The sequence below is a fragment of the Globicephala melas genome, chromosome 12 (assembly GCF_963455315.2).
Source record: "Globicephala melas chromosome 12, mGloMel1.2, whole genome shotgun sequence".
Classification (NCBI taxonomy): Eukaryota; Metazoa; Chordata; class Mammalia; order Artiodactyla; family Delphinidae; genus Globicephala; species Globicephala melas.
Window position 1 is genome coordinate 28,227,856 of NC_083325.1, and position 15,962 is coordinate 28,243,817.

Below are 15,962 nucleotides of genomic sequence, written 5' to 3' on the forward strand. Positions count from 1 at the left end.
TTGTATTCTGCAACCTTACTAAATCACTTACTAATTCTAGTAGCATTTTTGTGTATTCCATTGGATTTTCTATGTAGCTGATTATCTTGTCTACAAATAAAGACAGGTATATTTCTTTCTTTCCAATTGGGATGCTTTCTTTTTGGTTTGGTTTTCTTGTTTTATTGAACTGGCTAGAGCCTCCAGTACAATGTTGAATAGAAGTAGTGAGAGTAGATATCTTTGCCCTGTTCCTGATCTTAGGGGGAAAGCATTTAACCATTAAGTCATATATGTTAGATATAGTCTTTTTGTACATGCCATTTAGAAGGCTGAAGAAGTTCCCTTCTAATTCTAGTTGTTGAAAGTTTCTATCAGGAATGAATATTGTTTTTGTCAAATGCTTTTTCTATGTCAGTGAGATGATCATATGTTTTTTTTTATATTTCTTTTTTAGTTTATTAATATGATAAATTATATTGAATGTTAAACCAAACTTGCATTCATGGAATAAATCCCACTTGGTCATGGTAAATTATCCTTTTTAATATGATGTGGTATTTGATTTGCTAAAATTTTGTTGAGGAGTTTTGTATCTATGTTCATGAGAAATACTTGTCTGTAGTTTTCTTTTTTGTAATATCTTTGTTTTTGGTATCAGATTAATGCTGGCCTCGTGAATAACTTGGAAAGTTTTCCCTCTTTGGTTTTCCAGAAGAATTTGTGCAGTGTTGGCAATTACCTTCCTTAAATATTTGGTAGAATCTAACAGTGAAACCACTTGGCCTTGGAGATTTGTTTGTTTTTGGTGAGAAAGTTGTTAACTAAAAATTTAATTATAAAAATAAATACATGGCTGCTTGCATTTTGTGTTTCTTGAGTAAATTTTGCTTATTTGTATCTTTCAAATAATTTGTCCATGTCATCCAAGTTTTTGAATTCCTTAACAAAAGTTATTCATGATATTCCTGTATTATTTTAACAGTGTAGGATCTATAGTGATACTTTCTCTTTCATTGCTTATGTTGATAATTTGTCTTTTCTCTCTTTGTTTCTGTCTCTGTCTCTCTGATTATTTTGGCTAGAGGTTTGTCAATTTTATGATTTTTTTGAAAATAGTAATTTAGGTTTTATTGAGTTTTTTTTCCTTGTTTTTCTATTTTACTGATTTTCACTGGTATCTTTAGTATTTCCTTTCTCCTGTTTACTTGGGGTTTAATTTGCTCTTACAAATTGAAGTATAGCTGATTTACAATGTTGTGTTAGTTTCAAGTGTACATCAAAGTGATTCAGTTATATATCTCATAATATATATCTCATATTTTCTTTATCCATTCATCCCTTGATGGACACTTGGGTTGCTTCCATGTCTTGGCTATTGTAAATAATTTGCTCTTTTTTTAGCTTTATTAGGTGGAGGCCTAGGGCATTGATTTTGGTTCTGTTTTCTAATGTAGCCGTATAAAGCTGTACATTTCTCTCTAAGCAGTGTTTTGACTGCATCTTACATGTTTTCTGATGTTGTGGGGTTTTTTTTTACATTTATTTCAAATATTTTCTAATTTCTTTTGTAATTTTTAGAATTTATTTCACCAACTTATTTAGAAGTTCATTGGTTAATTTCTAAATATTAGGGGATTTTCCAGATTTATCAAAATTGATTTGTAATTTCACTTCATTGTGTTCATAAATGTAAAACGTATGATTGCAACCTTTTATATATTTTGAGACTTGTTTTACGCCCCAGCATATGGTCTGTTTTGGTGAAAATTACATACACACTTCAAAATAATATATATTGTTATTGAGGAGAGCATTCTTTAACTGTCATTTAGATATACTTGGTGTTGTGCAGGTTTTCTCTATCCTTATGATTTTGTATTTGTTATTTGTTGACAGAGGAGTGTTGAAGTTGCCTATTATAACTGGCTTTGCATATGTCTTCTTTCTGTTCTTTCAGTTTTTGCTATGTGTATTTTGAAGCTCTCTTATTGGATGCATATACATTAAGCATTGTTGTATCTTCTTGACGAAAGGACCCATTTGTAATTATGGAAGGTTCTTCTTTATCCCTGAAATATGTGTTGTTTTTCTTTTTTTCTTTTTTTCTGAAATATGTGTTGTTTGGTATTAATGCAGCCAGCCACTGCTGCTTTCTTTTTAATTTTTACATTGTCTGTTTTTAATATCCTTTTTTCTAAAATATTCTTAACAGCTTCATTGAGACACAGTTTACCTACTTTTCACTTCATTCATTTAATGTATACAATTCAGTGGCTTTTAGTGTAGTCAGAGTTCTGTGACCATCACCACAATCAATTGTAGAATGTTTTTATTCTTCACAAAAGAAACTCTGAGCCCCCTGGCCATCAGCACACAATTTTCTCCTGTCCCCTGCCCCCCTTGCCAGCTACTGGGAACTACTGATTTATTTTCTGTTTCTTCAGATTTGCCTATTCTGGACATTTCATATAAATGGAATCATATAATATATCGTTCTTTGTGATTGGCTTCTTTCATTTAACATGATGTTTCCAAGGTTAATCCATGTTGTACCATATATCAGTACTTCATTTCTTTTTAAAATTAATTAATTAATTAATTTTGGGCTGCGTTGGGTCTTCATTGCTGCACACGGGCTTTCTCTAGTTGCGGTGAGCGGGGCCTACTCTTCGTTGTGGTGTGCGGGCTTCTCATTGCGATGGCCTCTCTGGTTGCGGAGCACGGGCTCTAGGCACGTGGGCTTCAATAGTTGTGGCACGTGGGCTCAGTAGTTGTGGCTTGTGGGCTCTAGAGTACAGAGTAGTTGTGGCGCACGGGCTTAGTTGCTTTGTGGCATGTGGGATCTTCCCAGACCAGGGCTAAAACCCATGTTCCCTGCCCTGGCAGGCGGATTCTTAACCGCTGCACCACCAGGGAAGTCCCATCTCTTTAATTGCTGAATATTCCACTGTATGGATTTACCACATTTTATTTATCCATTCATTAGTTGATGAGCATTTGGGTTGTTTACAATTTTGGGTTTTTACAAATAATGCTGCTATGCATTTTTGTTTACAGGTTGTTGTATGGACATATGTTTTCATTTCTCTTGGCTATATACACCTAGGAATGAAATTTTGCTGGATCATGGTAACTCTGTTTATCCATTTGAGGAACTGCCAGCCTGTTTTCCAAAGCAGCTGTGCCATTTTACCTTCCCCCAGCAGCAAATGAGGATTCGATTTTCTGTACATCCTAGCCAATACTTATTACTGTCTGTCTTTTGATTATGGCCATCTTGGTGGGTGTGAAATGCTATCTCGTTGTTCACCTTCATTTTGAAATATATTTTTGGTGGGCATATAATTCTAGGTTTATAGATTCATTAGTTCTTAAGATATCATTTTTTTGTCTTCTGGCTTATGTAGTTTCTGAGGGAGAAGTATATGAACAGCCTTAACTTTTTTGTCACTCTACTTAATGTGTCTTTTCTCCAGCTGTTTAAAAACTTTTGTCTGTATAATTTGTTCTCAGCAATTTGATTTTGATATGCTTTGGTGTAAATATGTTTGTATGCATGAATGTGTGTGTATATTTATACTGCTTGTGGTTTGTTTAGTTGCTTGTTTTTTTTTGAAATTTTCATAAAATCTGGAAGATGTTCAGATATTATTTTTCCAAACATTTTTTTTGTCCTTTTTCCATCCTCATTCTGAGACTTCAGTTATATCTATGTTGGACAACTTCACATAATCCCACAGGTGACTTGAGGATCTTCTTTTTCTCCAGTCTTTTTTCTTTGTGCTTTATATGGGATAGATTTTATTGCTGTGTTCTTTCTTTTTCATTGTCTAATCTTTTAATCTTATCCAGTGAAATTTTCATTTCAGATGATATATTTTTCATCGTTAGGAGTTCCATTTAGTTTTTTATGTTTAATTTCTTTTGTTAGTTTTGCATCTTTAAAAAATACCTGTAACAGAGCTCTAATTTCTGTTTTTATGTACTTCTTTGCTAGTTCTGTCACTTCTGGTATTTTGGATTTCTCTGAAGATTATTTTGTTTTTCCTAGTTACATGTCATTTTTTTGGTTCTTATCATGTCTTATAAGTTTTGATTGGATAATTGTCATTATATTATGTTGTTGAGTGTCTGGATTTTGAAGAGCTTTTTTTTCTTAGAGGGTGTTGGTCTTTGTTTTGGAAAATAGTTCAGTTGTTTTCAGATCCACTTGATCCCAATCCCATCAGACCCCATTTTTAAGCTTTGGTAGGCCCTCCTTCATTCCAGGGGTTGCTGTGGGTAGTATTCATCTACTTTGAAAAACTCAGAAACCCCCAGGGACTCTTCACGTTGGCTGTGCAGAGTTCAGATGTTTCTCTGTCTTGTCTGAGTTCCTTGAAGTGTTTTTCTTACATCTTGCTGCTGTCTGTCTGTCTCTCCTTCCTTGCCTTCTCTCCCTCCCTTCTCTTCCTTCTCTTCCTTCCCTCCCTTCTTTATGCCTGTTCATGCAGAATTTCACTTTTCCTATGCCTGGCCTAGTACTTAGCAAAGACTCAAGGGAACCCTTATGTAAATTTCTGCATTGCTTCCTTTTTTTTTTTTTTTTTTTTGGAATTCTGCTGCACAACCTTAAGGTGCACAAGCTTTCCTGAACTCCTGTCTCTGATTCTAACTCTGCTAAGTTGTTGGGCTCTGTTTGGGTTTTCTCTGACTGTGTCCATGATCTAGAAATCACATTCAGTCAGATAACCCAGATAACTATTTTTTATTTTACTTATTTATTTTTTGGCTGTGTTGGGTCTTTGTTACTGCGCCTGGGCTTTTTCTAGTTGTGGCGAGCGGGGGCTACTCAACGTTGCGGTGTACGGGCTTCTCATTGCAGTGGCTTCTCTTGTTGCGGAGCACGGGCTCTAGACGCATGGGCTTCAGTATTTGTGGCACATGGGCTCAGTAGTTGTGGCTCACGGGCTCTAGAGTGCCGACTCAGTAGTTGTGGAGCACGGGCTTTGTTGCTCAGAGACATGTGGGATCTTCCTGGACCAGGGCTCGAACCCATGTCCCCTGCTTTGGCAGGCGGATTCTTAACCACTGTGCCACCAGGGAAGCCCCCCAGATAACTATTAAATTCACCTTGTTTGTTTCTCTTTTTTCAGAGATCACAGTTCTGTGTTACCTGATGTTCACTATGTGAAAGCAGTTATTTTATGTATTTTAGCCAGTATTTTACTTCTTAAGAGTGAGAGTTCATGTCTGTTCTTTGTTATTCCTTAATGGCTGGAAGCCTAGTTATTTTTTTTTTTAAGCTATAAATACTCATTATACTACTAGGTTTTATGTTCCCTGAGGAAAGATATCTGACCATCTTTCTAGCTCTAGCACATAGAAGGGATTAAATATTTCTTAATGATGCTCTTTAATTAGGAAAGACACTAATATTTTCTGTGCAGAAAGATTTTGTTTTATATTCTTATCATACTCTGAATTTTAAGAAATTTCTCATGGGTAGTTGTAATCCACTTTGAAAGATTACTTATTAGAATTTTAAAAACCATCATTGTGAACGAGTTCCATACCATGACAAAAAAGTTCCAAAATTTAATTTGCCTAGAATCAACATTCCTCTTCTCAGGATAGCATTCAACCATGTCTAAGTTATTCTGACCTTAAGTTATCCAATTTTTAGGATTATTTAGGCATCTTTTCCTGCCTTATTTTAAAAAATTTCTTGCTTTTATTTCATTTACTTTCTTTCTGCTCACATCTCTATTAGGGAGCCTGCATGCGGTGGGGGGAGGGGGAGAGCTAGCACATTTCGCTTTTGATTCAGTTTTAATGTTTAGAGGTTGTCAAAAGTAATGTCAAAATCTTGTTTTAGATTTCCATGGCCCCTGGAAATAGAATTCTTTTCTTTTGGTGTCTGCTATAGAGGTGTTTAATTGGCTGTCATTCTTTAACCTGTCACTGATATTGAAGTACACTAGAAATTTGAATGAATCTTATTGATCTGTTACAGTTGGAGTATGAGTGTGTTAGGGAAAGGACAATGGGGAAATAAAGTAACATTCTTTATTGCCAGAAATCACTGGGTTTTGTACTAATTAGCCTTGAAAAATGTGGAGTTATTTGACAGACCAGATGTTTTCGCTGTGCAGCCATGTGTCTCATCAGTGAATGTGCCTTGTGTCTGCAGGCAACATTGTTAGATTTTTCTCATTCTATAAACAATGTTCCAAAATATAACTAAACCCTAAAGTGTGTTTATCTTTTTGGCTTAATTTCTAGGTTTATATCCATTCTAAAGTTTCTCTCTAGAGGAAATGCATTTTATTGCACATAGCTCTTCGTACCTAATTGTAGTATAAACACCATTCTGTTTATACTAAACCATGTGAATTGTATTGTTTGTGAGTCTGTAAAATTTTAATAAAAGCAACCATTTCAGATTAAACTATATTTGTAATTTTATTTCTTAATTTAGGGGAAATAATTCTTTCTTCCCTTCATTTATTTGGACTAAGATTTTGATTTTTGGAACACAGAAGGGAAAAACATAAGCAAAGAAAACAAGTAAATCCAACCTCTAATCTTTAGTGTTTGTGGTATTACGTGCATTGGAGTAAGAAGAGTTTAAGTATCTCCCATGGAATTCATTCTTAAAACCTGAAATAGAACTATAAGTCTTTTACTTACAGGATCAAAACTGAGTTTTTCCTATACTAAATATGGGAAATGTAGAAATTAAAAACGTGAAGACGAAAACTATTACCCATAATGTTCCTATCCAAAGGAAAGAAAAATCATGGTTAACATTTTTGTATATATTTTCTTAGTCATTTTCTATGTACTTATATTTGTGTGTGTGTTTATATTTAGTACTGTGTAGCTCGTACATACATATGTATACATAATTTACACATGTATAATATTTGTAATTTTGAAAAACATTATCATACTTGTAAGTTCAATTTTTTTGAAATAATTTTCACTCAACAATATTGTAAACACTTCGCTGTTTTATTATTCTTTGAATATACATATATACTACATGGATATATCATAATGCGTTTAACCAATTCCTTGTTAATAGACTTGTAGATTAGTTTTTTATTTGTTAATATAAATAACTACAGTTCAAGAGGCTTATACATATTTTTGTACATGTAATTTTTTTGTGGGGGAGAATGCAACTGCTTAGAATACTTGTTTGGTGAAATTTTTCATTGAAAACGTGAATCATTAATATAAATGTTTATCAGCAGGCTGTGAATTCTCATTTATTAAAACCCCTGATAATAATATCGATTATTTTTTAAGAAATTGTTGGCAGTTTGAGTGACAAAATTTTATTTTTATTTTCATTTCTTCACATCAGTTCAACTTTTTTTTTTTCGTGTTTGCCATTTTGGGGGCTCTTTTGTGGCTTTTCTTTGTTCATTGCTTAAAAAAAAAATCCCTCAAAAAAAATCTAATGTGTCTGATATTAATATAGCCATTCAAGCACTTTTATGGTTACTTTTGGGGTATATCTTATTCTAGCTTTTACTTCAGTCTGTTTGTATCTGTGATTCTAAAGTGGGTTTCTTGTAAGCAACGTATAGTTGGATCATGCTTTTTTTTTTTTTTTCGGTACGCGGGCCTCTCACTGTTGTGGCTTCTCCCGTTGCGGAGCACAGGCTCCGGACGCGCAGGCTCAGCAGCCATGGCTCACAGGCCTAGATGCTCTGCGGCATGTGGGATCTTCCCGGACTGGGGCACGAACCTGTGTCCCCTGAATCGGCAGGCGGACTCTCAACCACTGCGCCACCAGGGAAGCCCAGGATCATGCTTTTTATATTATTTACTTATTTTTAATTTTTATTTATTTTTTTGAAGATGTTGGGGATAGGAGTTTATTAATTAATTTATTTATTTTTGCTGTGTTGGGTCTTCGTTTCTGTGCGAGGGCTTTCTCTAGTTCTGGCAAGCGGGGGCCACGCTTCATCGCGGTGCGCGGGCCTCTCACTATCGTGGCCTCTCTTGTTGCGGAGCACAGGCTCCAGACTTGCAGGCTCAGTAGTTGTGGCTCACGGGCTTAGTTGCTCCGCGGCATGTGGGATCCTCCCAGACCAGGGTTCGAACCCGTGTCCCCTGCATTAGCAGGCAGATTCTCAACCACTGCGCCACCAGGGGAGCCCTATTTTTTATTTTATTTTAGCCGCATTGTGTGGCATGCGGGATCTTAGTTCCCCAACCAGGGATTGAACCCATGCCCCCTGCGGTGGAAGCATGGAGCCTTAACCGCTGGAACGCCAGGGAAGTCCCTGGATCATGCTTTTTAAATCCTGTCTGACAGTGTCTGCCTTTTGAACATGTATTTTTTTTTTTAATTTTATTTATTTATTTATGGCTGTGTTGGGCCTTCTCTGCTGCATGCAGGCTTTCTCTAGCTATGGCGAGCAGAAGCCACTGTTCGTTGCTAGGGCATGTGGGATCTTCCCAGGCCAGGGCTCGAACCCGTGTCCCCTGCATTGGCAGACAGACTCTCAACCTTCACGCCACCGGGGAAGTCCCTGAACATGTATTTTTAATTTTTTTATTTTTTTGCGGTACGCGGGCCTCTCACTGTTTTGGCCTCTTCCGTTGCGGAGCACAGGCTCCGGACGCGCAGGCCCAGCGGCCATGGCTCACGGGCCCAGCCGCTCCGCGGCATGTGGGATCTTCCCGGACCGGGGCACAAACCCGTGTCCCCTGTATCGGCAGGTGGACTCTCAACCACTGCGCCACCAGGGAAGCCCCAGTGTCTGCCTTTTGATTTGCGTGCTTATTAGTCCATTTGCATTTAATATAATTATTAATATGGTTGGGTTTTGCTCTTTACTTTCTATGTTTTTCATGTCTTTTTTGTTCTTATTTATCTTTTACTCCTTTTTTGTATTAAATATTTTGTAGTATACTATTTTAATTCTTCCGTAAACCTTTTAATGTATTTTTTGAGGTTTTTTTTTTTTTAGAGGTTACTCTGTGGATTATAATCTTCTTCATTTGTCACAGTCTACTTTAGGTCATTGCTCGTGTAGTTTTGATATTATATATAGAAGTAGTTTTGCTTCAACTTAGCTCCATTTCTTCCCTCTTCTTTTGTGCTATTATTGTCATTTATATTATATCTCTATATTTTATAAACCCAACAATACAGTGTTATAATCATTGCTTTAAAAACTATTGTCTTTTACTGATAGTAAAAGAAGAAAAGAGAAAAAACCCCACATTTATTCAGTCTTTTATATTTAGCATATATTTACTCTTTCCTATATTCTTCATTTTTTTTCCTCTGAATTCAAGTTACTATCTGCTATCATTTCCTTTCTGGCTTTCTTTAGTATTTCTTGTAAGGCAGATCTGCTAGCAAGGAATTCTATTAGTCTTTGTTTATCTGGGAATATAATTCATTTTCATTTTTAAAGGCTAGTCATCAGCTAATGGTTGGTCCTGGGTGCTCAAAGAAACTTGAGCTGAGAAAGGTGTCTACCCTTTGTTAGTGGACTTGTATGTGGGTTAGGGAGTGCGTTCAAAATTCAGGCAAGTTTTCAAGTCTGCTGAGCTTTTATATTCTGCCAAGCCTTCTCCTATGTGCAGGCCTGCAGTCTCCTAGTCAGCTAAGGATGTGTGGAGTGCTTAGGCCCTTTTAGGTGTCCCCTGCATTTGTGCACAGCTTCTCAGTCAGCTCGGGATATTCAGAGAGCTATCAGGTTATTCTATGGGTCTCTTATTTCCAGGACTTCCCTGTTAAGTTTTTGGTTAGTCCTCCAGTCTGCTCTTTGTTCCAACCTAGACGAACTTCAGCCCATTAGAGCTGGAGGTTCCCCCCACTCTCTTCCTTTTTTAAAATGAGTTTGCTACTTTTCCTAACAACACCACTCCATATAAGATTTTCACCCTCTGCTCCAAATCATGTCAGCCCCTAACTGAAGAGAAGCTGCTGATTTTCCTGACAAGCCATAACCAGTGATGGGGTGAGGGGAGGTGGAGAGGGTGATGGAGGTAGCCCCAGGCAAGAATACCACAAAGTCCCTCTCTATTTAGCAGTTTTCATGAATAAACCCTTCTCAATTTGTTGTTCTCCTCTGCAGAGTCCTTTCCAATTTCCGGAATCTTGAAATGGTTGTTTGGGACAGTTTTGTCTAGTTTATATTTGCTTTTTGGGTAGAAGATTTGCTAAGCTCTTCTGTGTGCCATAGTTGGAAGTCTATCCTTGGGTACTTTATTTTATGGGATGATTTTTGTGGCATTGATATGATCATTTTATATTTCCCTTTATTTATTTTTTCCTAGCAATGGCCTTTATTCTTTATGTAATGAGTTTCATTGGTGGATTTTCAAAGTTTTCTGTATTCTTGGGAAAAATCTTTTTTTTGATTATAATTTATTAAGTCCTGTAATATATATATTGATTTTTAATAATTTTACATTAATTTTTCCATTCATGTTTTTATTGAAACTTAATCCTGGATTTGTCTTAATGTACAGTGAAAACTAATTCAGGCTAGAAATTTTGCCTGAGGAATATATCTGTGGCCCTAAAGAAGACTGAGTTGAGCTAAAGGTGATGCAATTCCTTTTATAGGCATTATCCTGCACTGAAAACTCTGGAACATCTAGAGCATACCTATCTGCCTCAAGTAAGCCATTATCGATTCTGCAAGGTGATGGTGGACAATATCCCCAAGCTTCGAGAAGAAATTAAGGATGTTTCTATGTCTGATCTCAAAGACTTTCTGGAGAGTATCCGCAAACATTCAGACAAAATTGGAGAGACTGCCATGAAGCAAGTAGGTCTTGGGTTTATGATAGGTTGGCCAATGACTTTGCAAGTATTCTGTTAAACACAGATTTCTTTTTGCTAAATGTCTTAATTGTTTCTTGTCATTTTAGGGAAGTCCTTCATCTTTATGGGAACACATGATTTTAAAATATCTTTTATTTTCTTAGCAGAGCAGTGAATTATTTACTAGTATATTGTTTTGCTCTGTGAATATTCAGTACATACTGATTGATTGTGATGGTTTATATTGGTGCTTTGAAGAGGCTTTTCTATTTTTTGAATACTTTTCTTGACTTTGGGTATGATTTGAAGCCCAAGATTTTTTTTCCCCCCAAGATTTTTAAAAGTTCTTTCTAGTTAATGAGCTAAATTGTGCTGCAGGTACCTTTGGTTGATTATTTACTATGTAATTAAGCAAGATGTCATGTTATATATGAATATTTCTATAACTGTTATTTCTGATATCAATGGGTATCAATGAAAAAAGACCTTTTGGGAAATGCTGGGAATTATGATCACAGAAAGGAATTTGTTTATAGCTTATAAATTAACAATGTGTTGAAAGTGTTTTGATTTTTTTCTTTCAATAACTTCATCTCTAAGTTATGAAAGCCACAAGGAACGTCCAGAAGTACTTTGTCGTTATGAATAAAGAACAGTAATAATTTGCAGTATTACTTGCTCTTTTGAAATTTAAGTCACACTGCTTTTATTAAAATTTCTCAGTATACCTTATGATGTAACCTATAACAATAAGTAGAAGATCCAGCTGTTTATGGAAAGTCTTTTTTGGTTCTATAAACAACTGTGTTCTTGAATAAGTCATTTGTAGTTCTTAATTCTGTGAGGAATGAGGGAGTAGGTCATATTTTTGGTCTCAACTAGCCTTGGTAATCTTTTAGATATGTCTTTGATTCTGCAAAAGAGATCTGCCTCTTTGGAAATCCCTTTCCTAAGGGAATACACATATTCTTTTCCCAATTCTTCTTTTAATTTCCTTATTGTTATACTTTACGAAGTGGAAAGCTTAAAACTAGTTGATGATAAACCCTGATGGAAATAATCATATCATGTCATTTTTTTTAGTGGTGAAGAAACAAAATTAATCATTGAAAATACACTTTTGCCTTGCTGTGTATATTTTGAGTACAGGAATGAAGGTATCTTGTAAGACAAGTCTTTATTGTGGTTGACAAATTTTTACTAATTTTTCAAAATATACAAGAGTATAGTACAAAGTTGCTTTTTCTAGGCCTTTGCTTGAGAAATTACTTCCTTTTTGGTGAAAGAGAGGATTCCATGAAGAATATTGTTATTTCATTTAATGTGAGATATCTGGTCTCTCCCCTAATTATCTGAAGAAATTAAGGCCTAGGCCAGGGAAGTGATTTGCTCAAGTTCAGACAGCTTGTAAAGGTCAGATTCTGTAGTAGAATTCAGATTAGACTGAGATGAATTTGTCTGCTATGGCACTCAAAATGTGTAAACTGTTAACTGTTGGCTGTATTTTTGTCATTTAAAGAAACGGTGAAGAAACCTTTCGTGAATTCAGGACTTTTTAATTAACTGATAACCCTTTATTCCTCCTATAGCATTTTTCATCTCAAGTATCGCTCTTATTGCATGTATTACTATCCTATGCTATGGGATATATAAGATCATTGAATAAAGATATCTTACACATTTTAAAATCTTGTAGTACCTAAAAAGTAAGGAAAGTAGGAGGGAGAGAAACTACCATATACTTTGTACGTAGTAGGTGTTCAGTAAATATTTGTTTGAATTCATGGATGTTAGAAAAGAGGGAGAGATCTGGTTTATTTCTCACTTATGTCAAGCCCAAAATGATGTTTCTGATTTGTGATGGTTTTCTTTGCAATGGTGATTTAAGGAAAGTTTCCATTATATGAGTCTGTCATTTTTAATATGGTTTTGAAGATTGCTGCAAAAGGGGAAAGACCAAAGAGTATTGCATGTGGTAGGGTTTTTAAGGGCTAGGCATGGATGTGACACATCATCACTTTTCTGATTTCACTGGCCAGAACTTAATAACATGGCCATAGCAACCTGTAAGAGATGCTGGGGAATATAATCTCACTCTGTCTAAGAGAAGAACACAGTTTTGGTGCATAGTAGCTAGTCTCTGGCACAGTTCTACCCTTTTGGTCATCAAATATTTCTTCACTCCTTTTTTTTAAAAAAATAAATTTATTTATTTATGGCTGTGTTGGGTCTTCGTTGCTGCGCGTGAGCTTTTTCTAGTTGTGGCAAGTGGGGGCTACTCTTCGTTGTGGTGTGTGGGCTTCTCGTTGTGGTGGCTTCTCTTGTTGTAGAGCATGGGCTCTAGGTGTACAGGCTCAGTAGTTGTGGCTCGTAGGCTCAGTAGTTGTGGCACACGGGCTTAGTTGCTCCGCTGCATGTGGGATCTTCCCGGACCAGGGCTCAAACCCGTGTCCCCTGCAGTGGCAGGGAGATTCTTAACCACTGCGCCGTCAGGGAATTCCATATCTGTTCACTCTTCCTCTCATCCATAGAACATACTTGTCCCTTCCCTAAGGAATACAACCCAATATCCCATCTAGTTACTACATCCATCTCAAAGTACGATATCTTCCAGGGATGCTCAGTACTCTCCATCAGATCCAGATGTGGCTCTTCAGTGGGCTGATGACCAGGAACTAAGATAGGTTATCTGCACCTGTGGCCCTCCCACCCTCAGTATACCATGGAGAAGCTAGAACAGAATAGCTACAACAAAAACTTCCATTTAGAAAAGGGAAGAACAGGAGATGTGCAGTATTACCTGCTTCATAGCAAATCATGTAATCCTTTTGGGCCATCATTGGGAAATCTTTCTGCCTTAGTAGTAGGGGAACTTCCTTGTCTAGATGTTGATTCTGTGGAAAGAACTCCTTTGCGCATTGTTCTCCTGGGCTCTTGGCTGCATCTTAGTTTTCCTTTCCCTATTTTTTTCTGTGTACATTTCTGAAGTGTGTGCTGGGGAATATACCTTCATATGAAGATTTTTTTCTCTCTCTCTGTAGATATACACATACATCTACATTTACACTTATATCTACAACCACATTTATATCTCTATCTTTCACTGCTTACTTTCTGCTTCTACAAGTTTAGGAGCCCAAGGGTTGTTTTAAGGTTCTGAACAAAGTTTTATTTAGTCCAGATTTGCGGGGTTTTGACATTACAGTTAACTCAAAACTTAGTAGACCTCTGATCTGTCTCTTTCCAATAGGTTCTATTTAGATACCATACCCACTGTTCTTTTCTAAATATAATTTTCAGGAATGATTTTTTTTCTTCTTCCCTGTTTGGGGAGGTAGTAGAGTTGGGGGAGCATAACCCTTGCCTCATGTCTCTTTCTTACTTAGGCCCTACTTGGAGGCTATATGAAATAACGGGTAAGAAAACCATACCTGAATCTAATTTTTGCCTCAGGATTAAGTCACTTTGTTCAAGAAGGTCTTCTTTGGACTTAATTGCTCAAAATTTACCATCTTTTTCTTTTACTATTTGGGATCTATATGTGTTCAGCTTTCTAACCCTCTGAGGCCCAAGTTTCTGGCCTTGTGCTATTCCCTGTAATTTCAGTTTTCAAAGTAGGAAATTCTGTGCTCATCGTTTTTGTGTAAAACCTTGGTAAAAGCAGAAAGCAAATGCCAATATACACTATAACTCTCTCTCTACATTCACATATAGAGCTACGACCCAATAGACATGCGGTGTGCCTTTTCATTTATTACAGGTTCCAGTTTTGCCAGTTGTTTTGCCACAATATCACAGGGCTTTTCAGGCCTTTGACTTGCTAAATATATATTCTTGTGGCCTACTGCCTGACCTCTAAACTGATGTCATTTATTTTAGGTTTTTTTGTTATGGCAACACCATTCTTCCAATGCCAGTGCCTGTTTCTTTAAATAACGATGCCTGTTGTAATAGCTAAGCTCTAAAATCTCACCGTAGAAATTTTATTTTTTGCTCATGTGACGTCCAAAATGGATGTTCCTGGTTGGGTATCTCTTCTTTAAGTGACTGTGAAGGGATCCAGGACTCTTCCAACTTGTGGCTCTATCAAGTACTTCAACATGTGGCTTTCAATGTTAACAGCAGTAGAGAAAAAAGTAAATAATGCCTGGAGATTTTTTTTTTTAATTGACCAGGCTTGTAAGTGATACATATGACTGCTGCCAACATTACATCAGCAGAAGCTCATACACTGCAAGCGAGGATTAGAAATATAGTCTATCTGTGTGACCAGGAGAAAGAGGAAATACGTTTGGTGAATACCTAGCTAGTCTGCTACAACCTGCTATTACAGAGCTTAGAAAAATACACATTTCCGTGTCTCTTGTCTGTTTTTCTTCACAATTTCATCTCTTTGACATTTCTCCCCCATATGTTTGCTTTCTAATTTACTAATCCAGTTTTTAGCATTGTCTATGCCACTATTCAGAACTTTATCATCATCATCAGTTTTAGTTCAGCAACTGCAGTTTTGGCCTTAAAAATGTGTTCTTTTCCTTAAAAAAAATTCTAAGTGGCCTTTAGAATCATACAAGAAAACAGATTTGAAAATATCACTTAATATTGATAGTTGGTCTGGGAGCTTCTGGAAATTATGTAAATGATTGTGCTTTTTCTTGGTGGACATCTCCCGTTTTCTTCTTCCACTTACCCTATCCTGAGTTGCTGCATTGACCCATGGGTGGGGCTTTGTCCTTAGTACAATGAAATGATGGAGGCAGTTGGTAGATTGGCTTATCTTTGGGATATACCAGTTAAACTACCAGAAGGACTCCACCCTAATTAGGGTTTAATGAGCAAATTTGGCTCCAGACTTTTACCTGAGATTATAATCTCAAACTGTTAGTTGTCCAATTTTATCAAGAGATATGATGCAAAAAATACTATTTGAGGATGATGCAAAAATACTGTTTGAGGATGACCTGAAGGATATGTAGTTTATACATTTCTCTGTATTCCAACTATTATATTGTCTCTGGATAAAGCTTTATCTGTAGGAAGCTTTTTGCTTTGATTACATGTGGGAGGCAGAATTCTAAGATGGTCCCCAGGATTCCTGCCCCCTGGTCTGTGCATCCTGTAAAATCCTCTCCCTTGAGCGTGTGAACCTAATATGTAAGGTGAGAACCTTTAAAAGAGGGTCTAGAGGTCAGAT

General features: G+C 36.5%; 1 protein-coding gene across 8 annotated transcripts in view; it reads left to right on the plus strand.

Annotated features, from left to right (window-relative positions):
• The window catches only part of EXOC6B (exocyst complex component 6B), a 708,873-nt gene that overhangs the window by 93,715 nt on the left and 599,196 nt on the right, over positions 1-15,962 (plus strand). For 5 of the 8 annotated variants that reach the window (XM_030877541.2, XM_060309973.1, XM_060309974.2 and 2 more), the window contains exon 6: positions 10,568-10,772. The exons of 2 other annotated variants lie outside the window; for them this stretch is intronic. In XM_030877541.2, the coding sequence (XP_030733401.1) occupies positions 10,568-10,772 (205 nt within the window). The remainder of the gene's footprint in view (positions 1-10,567; positions 10,773-15,962) is intronic. One more of the 8 variants, XM_060309972.1, reaches the window with a different exon arrangement.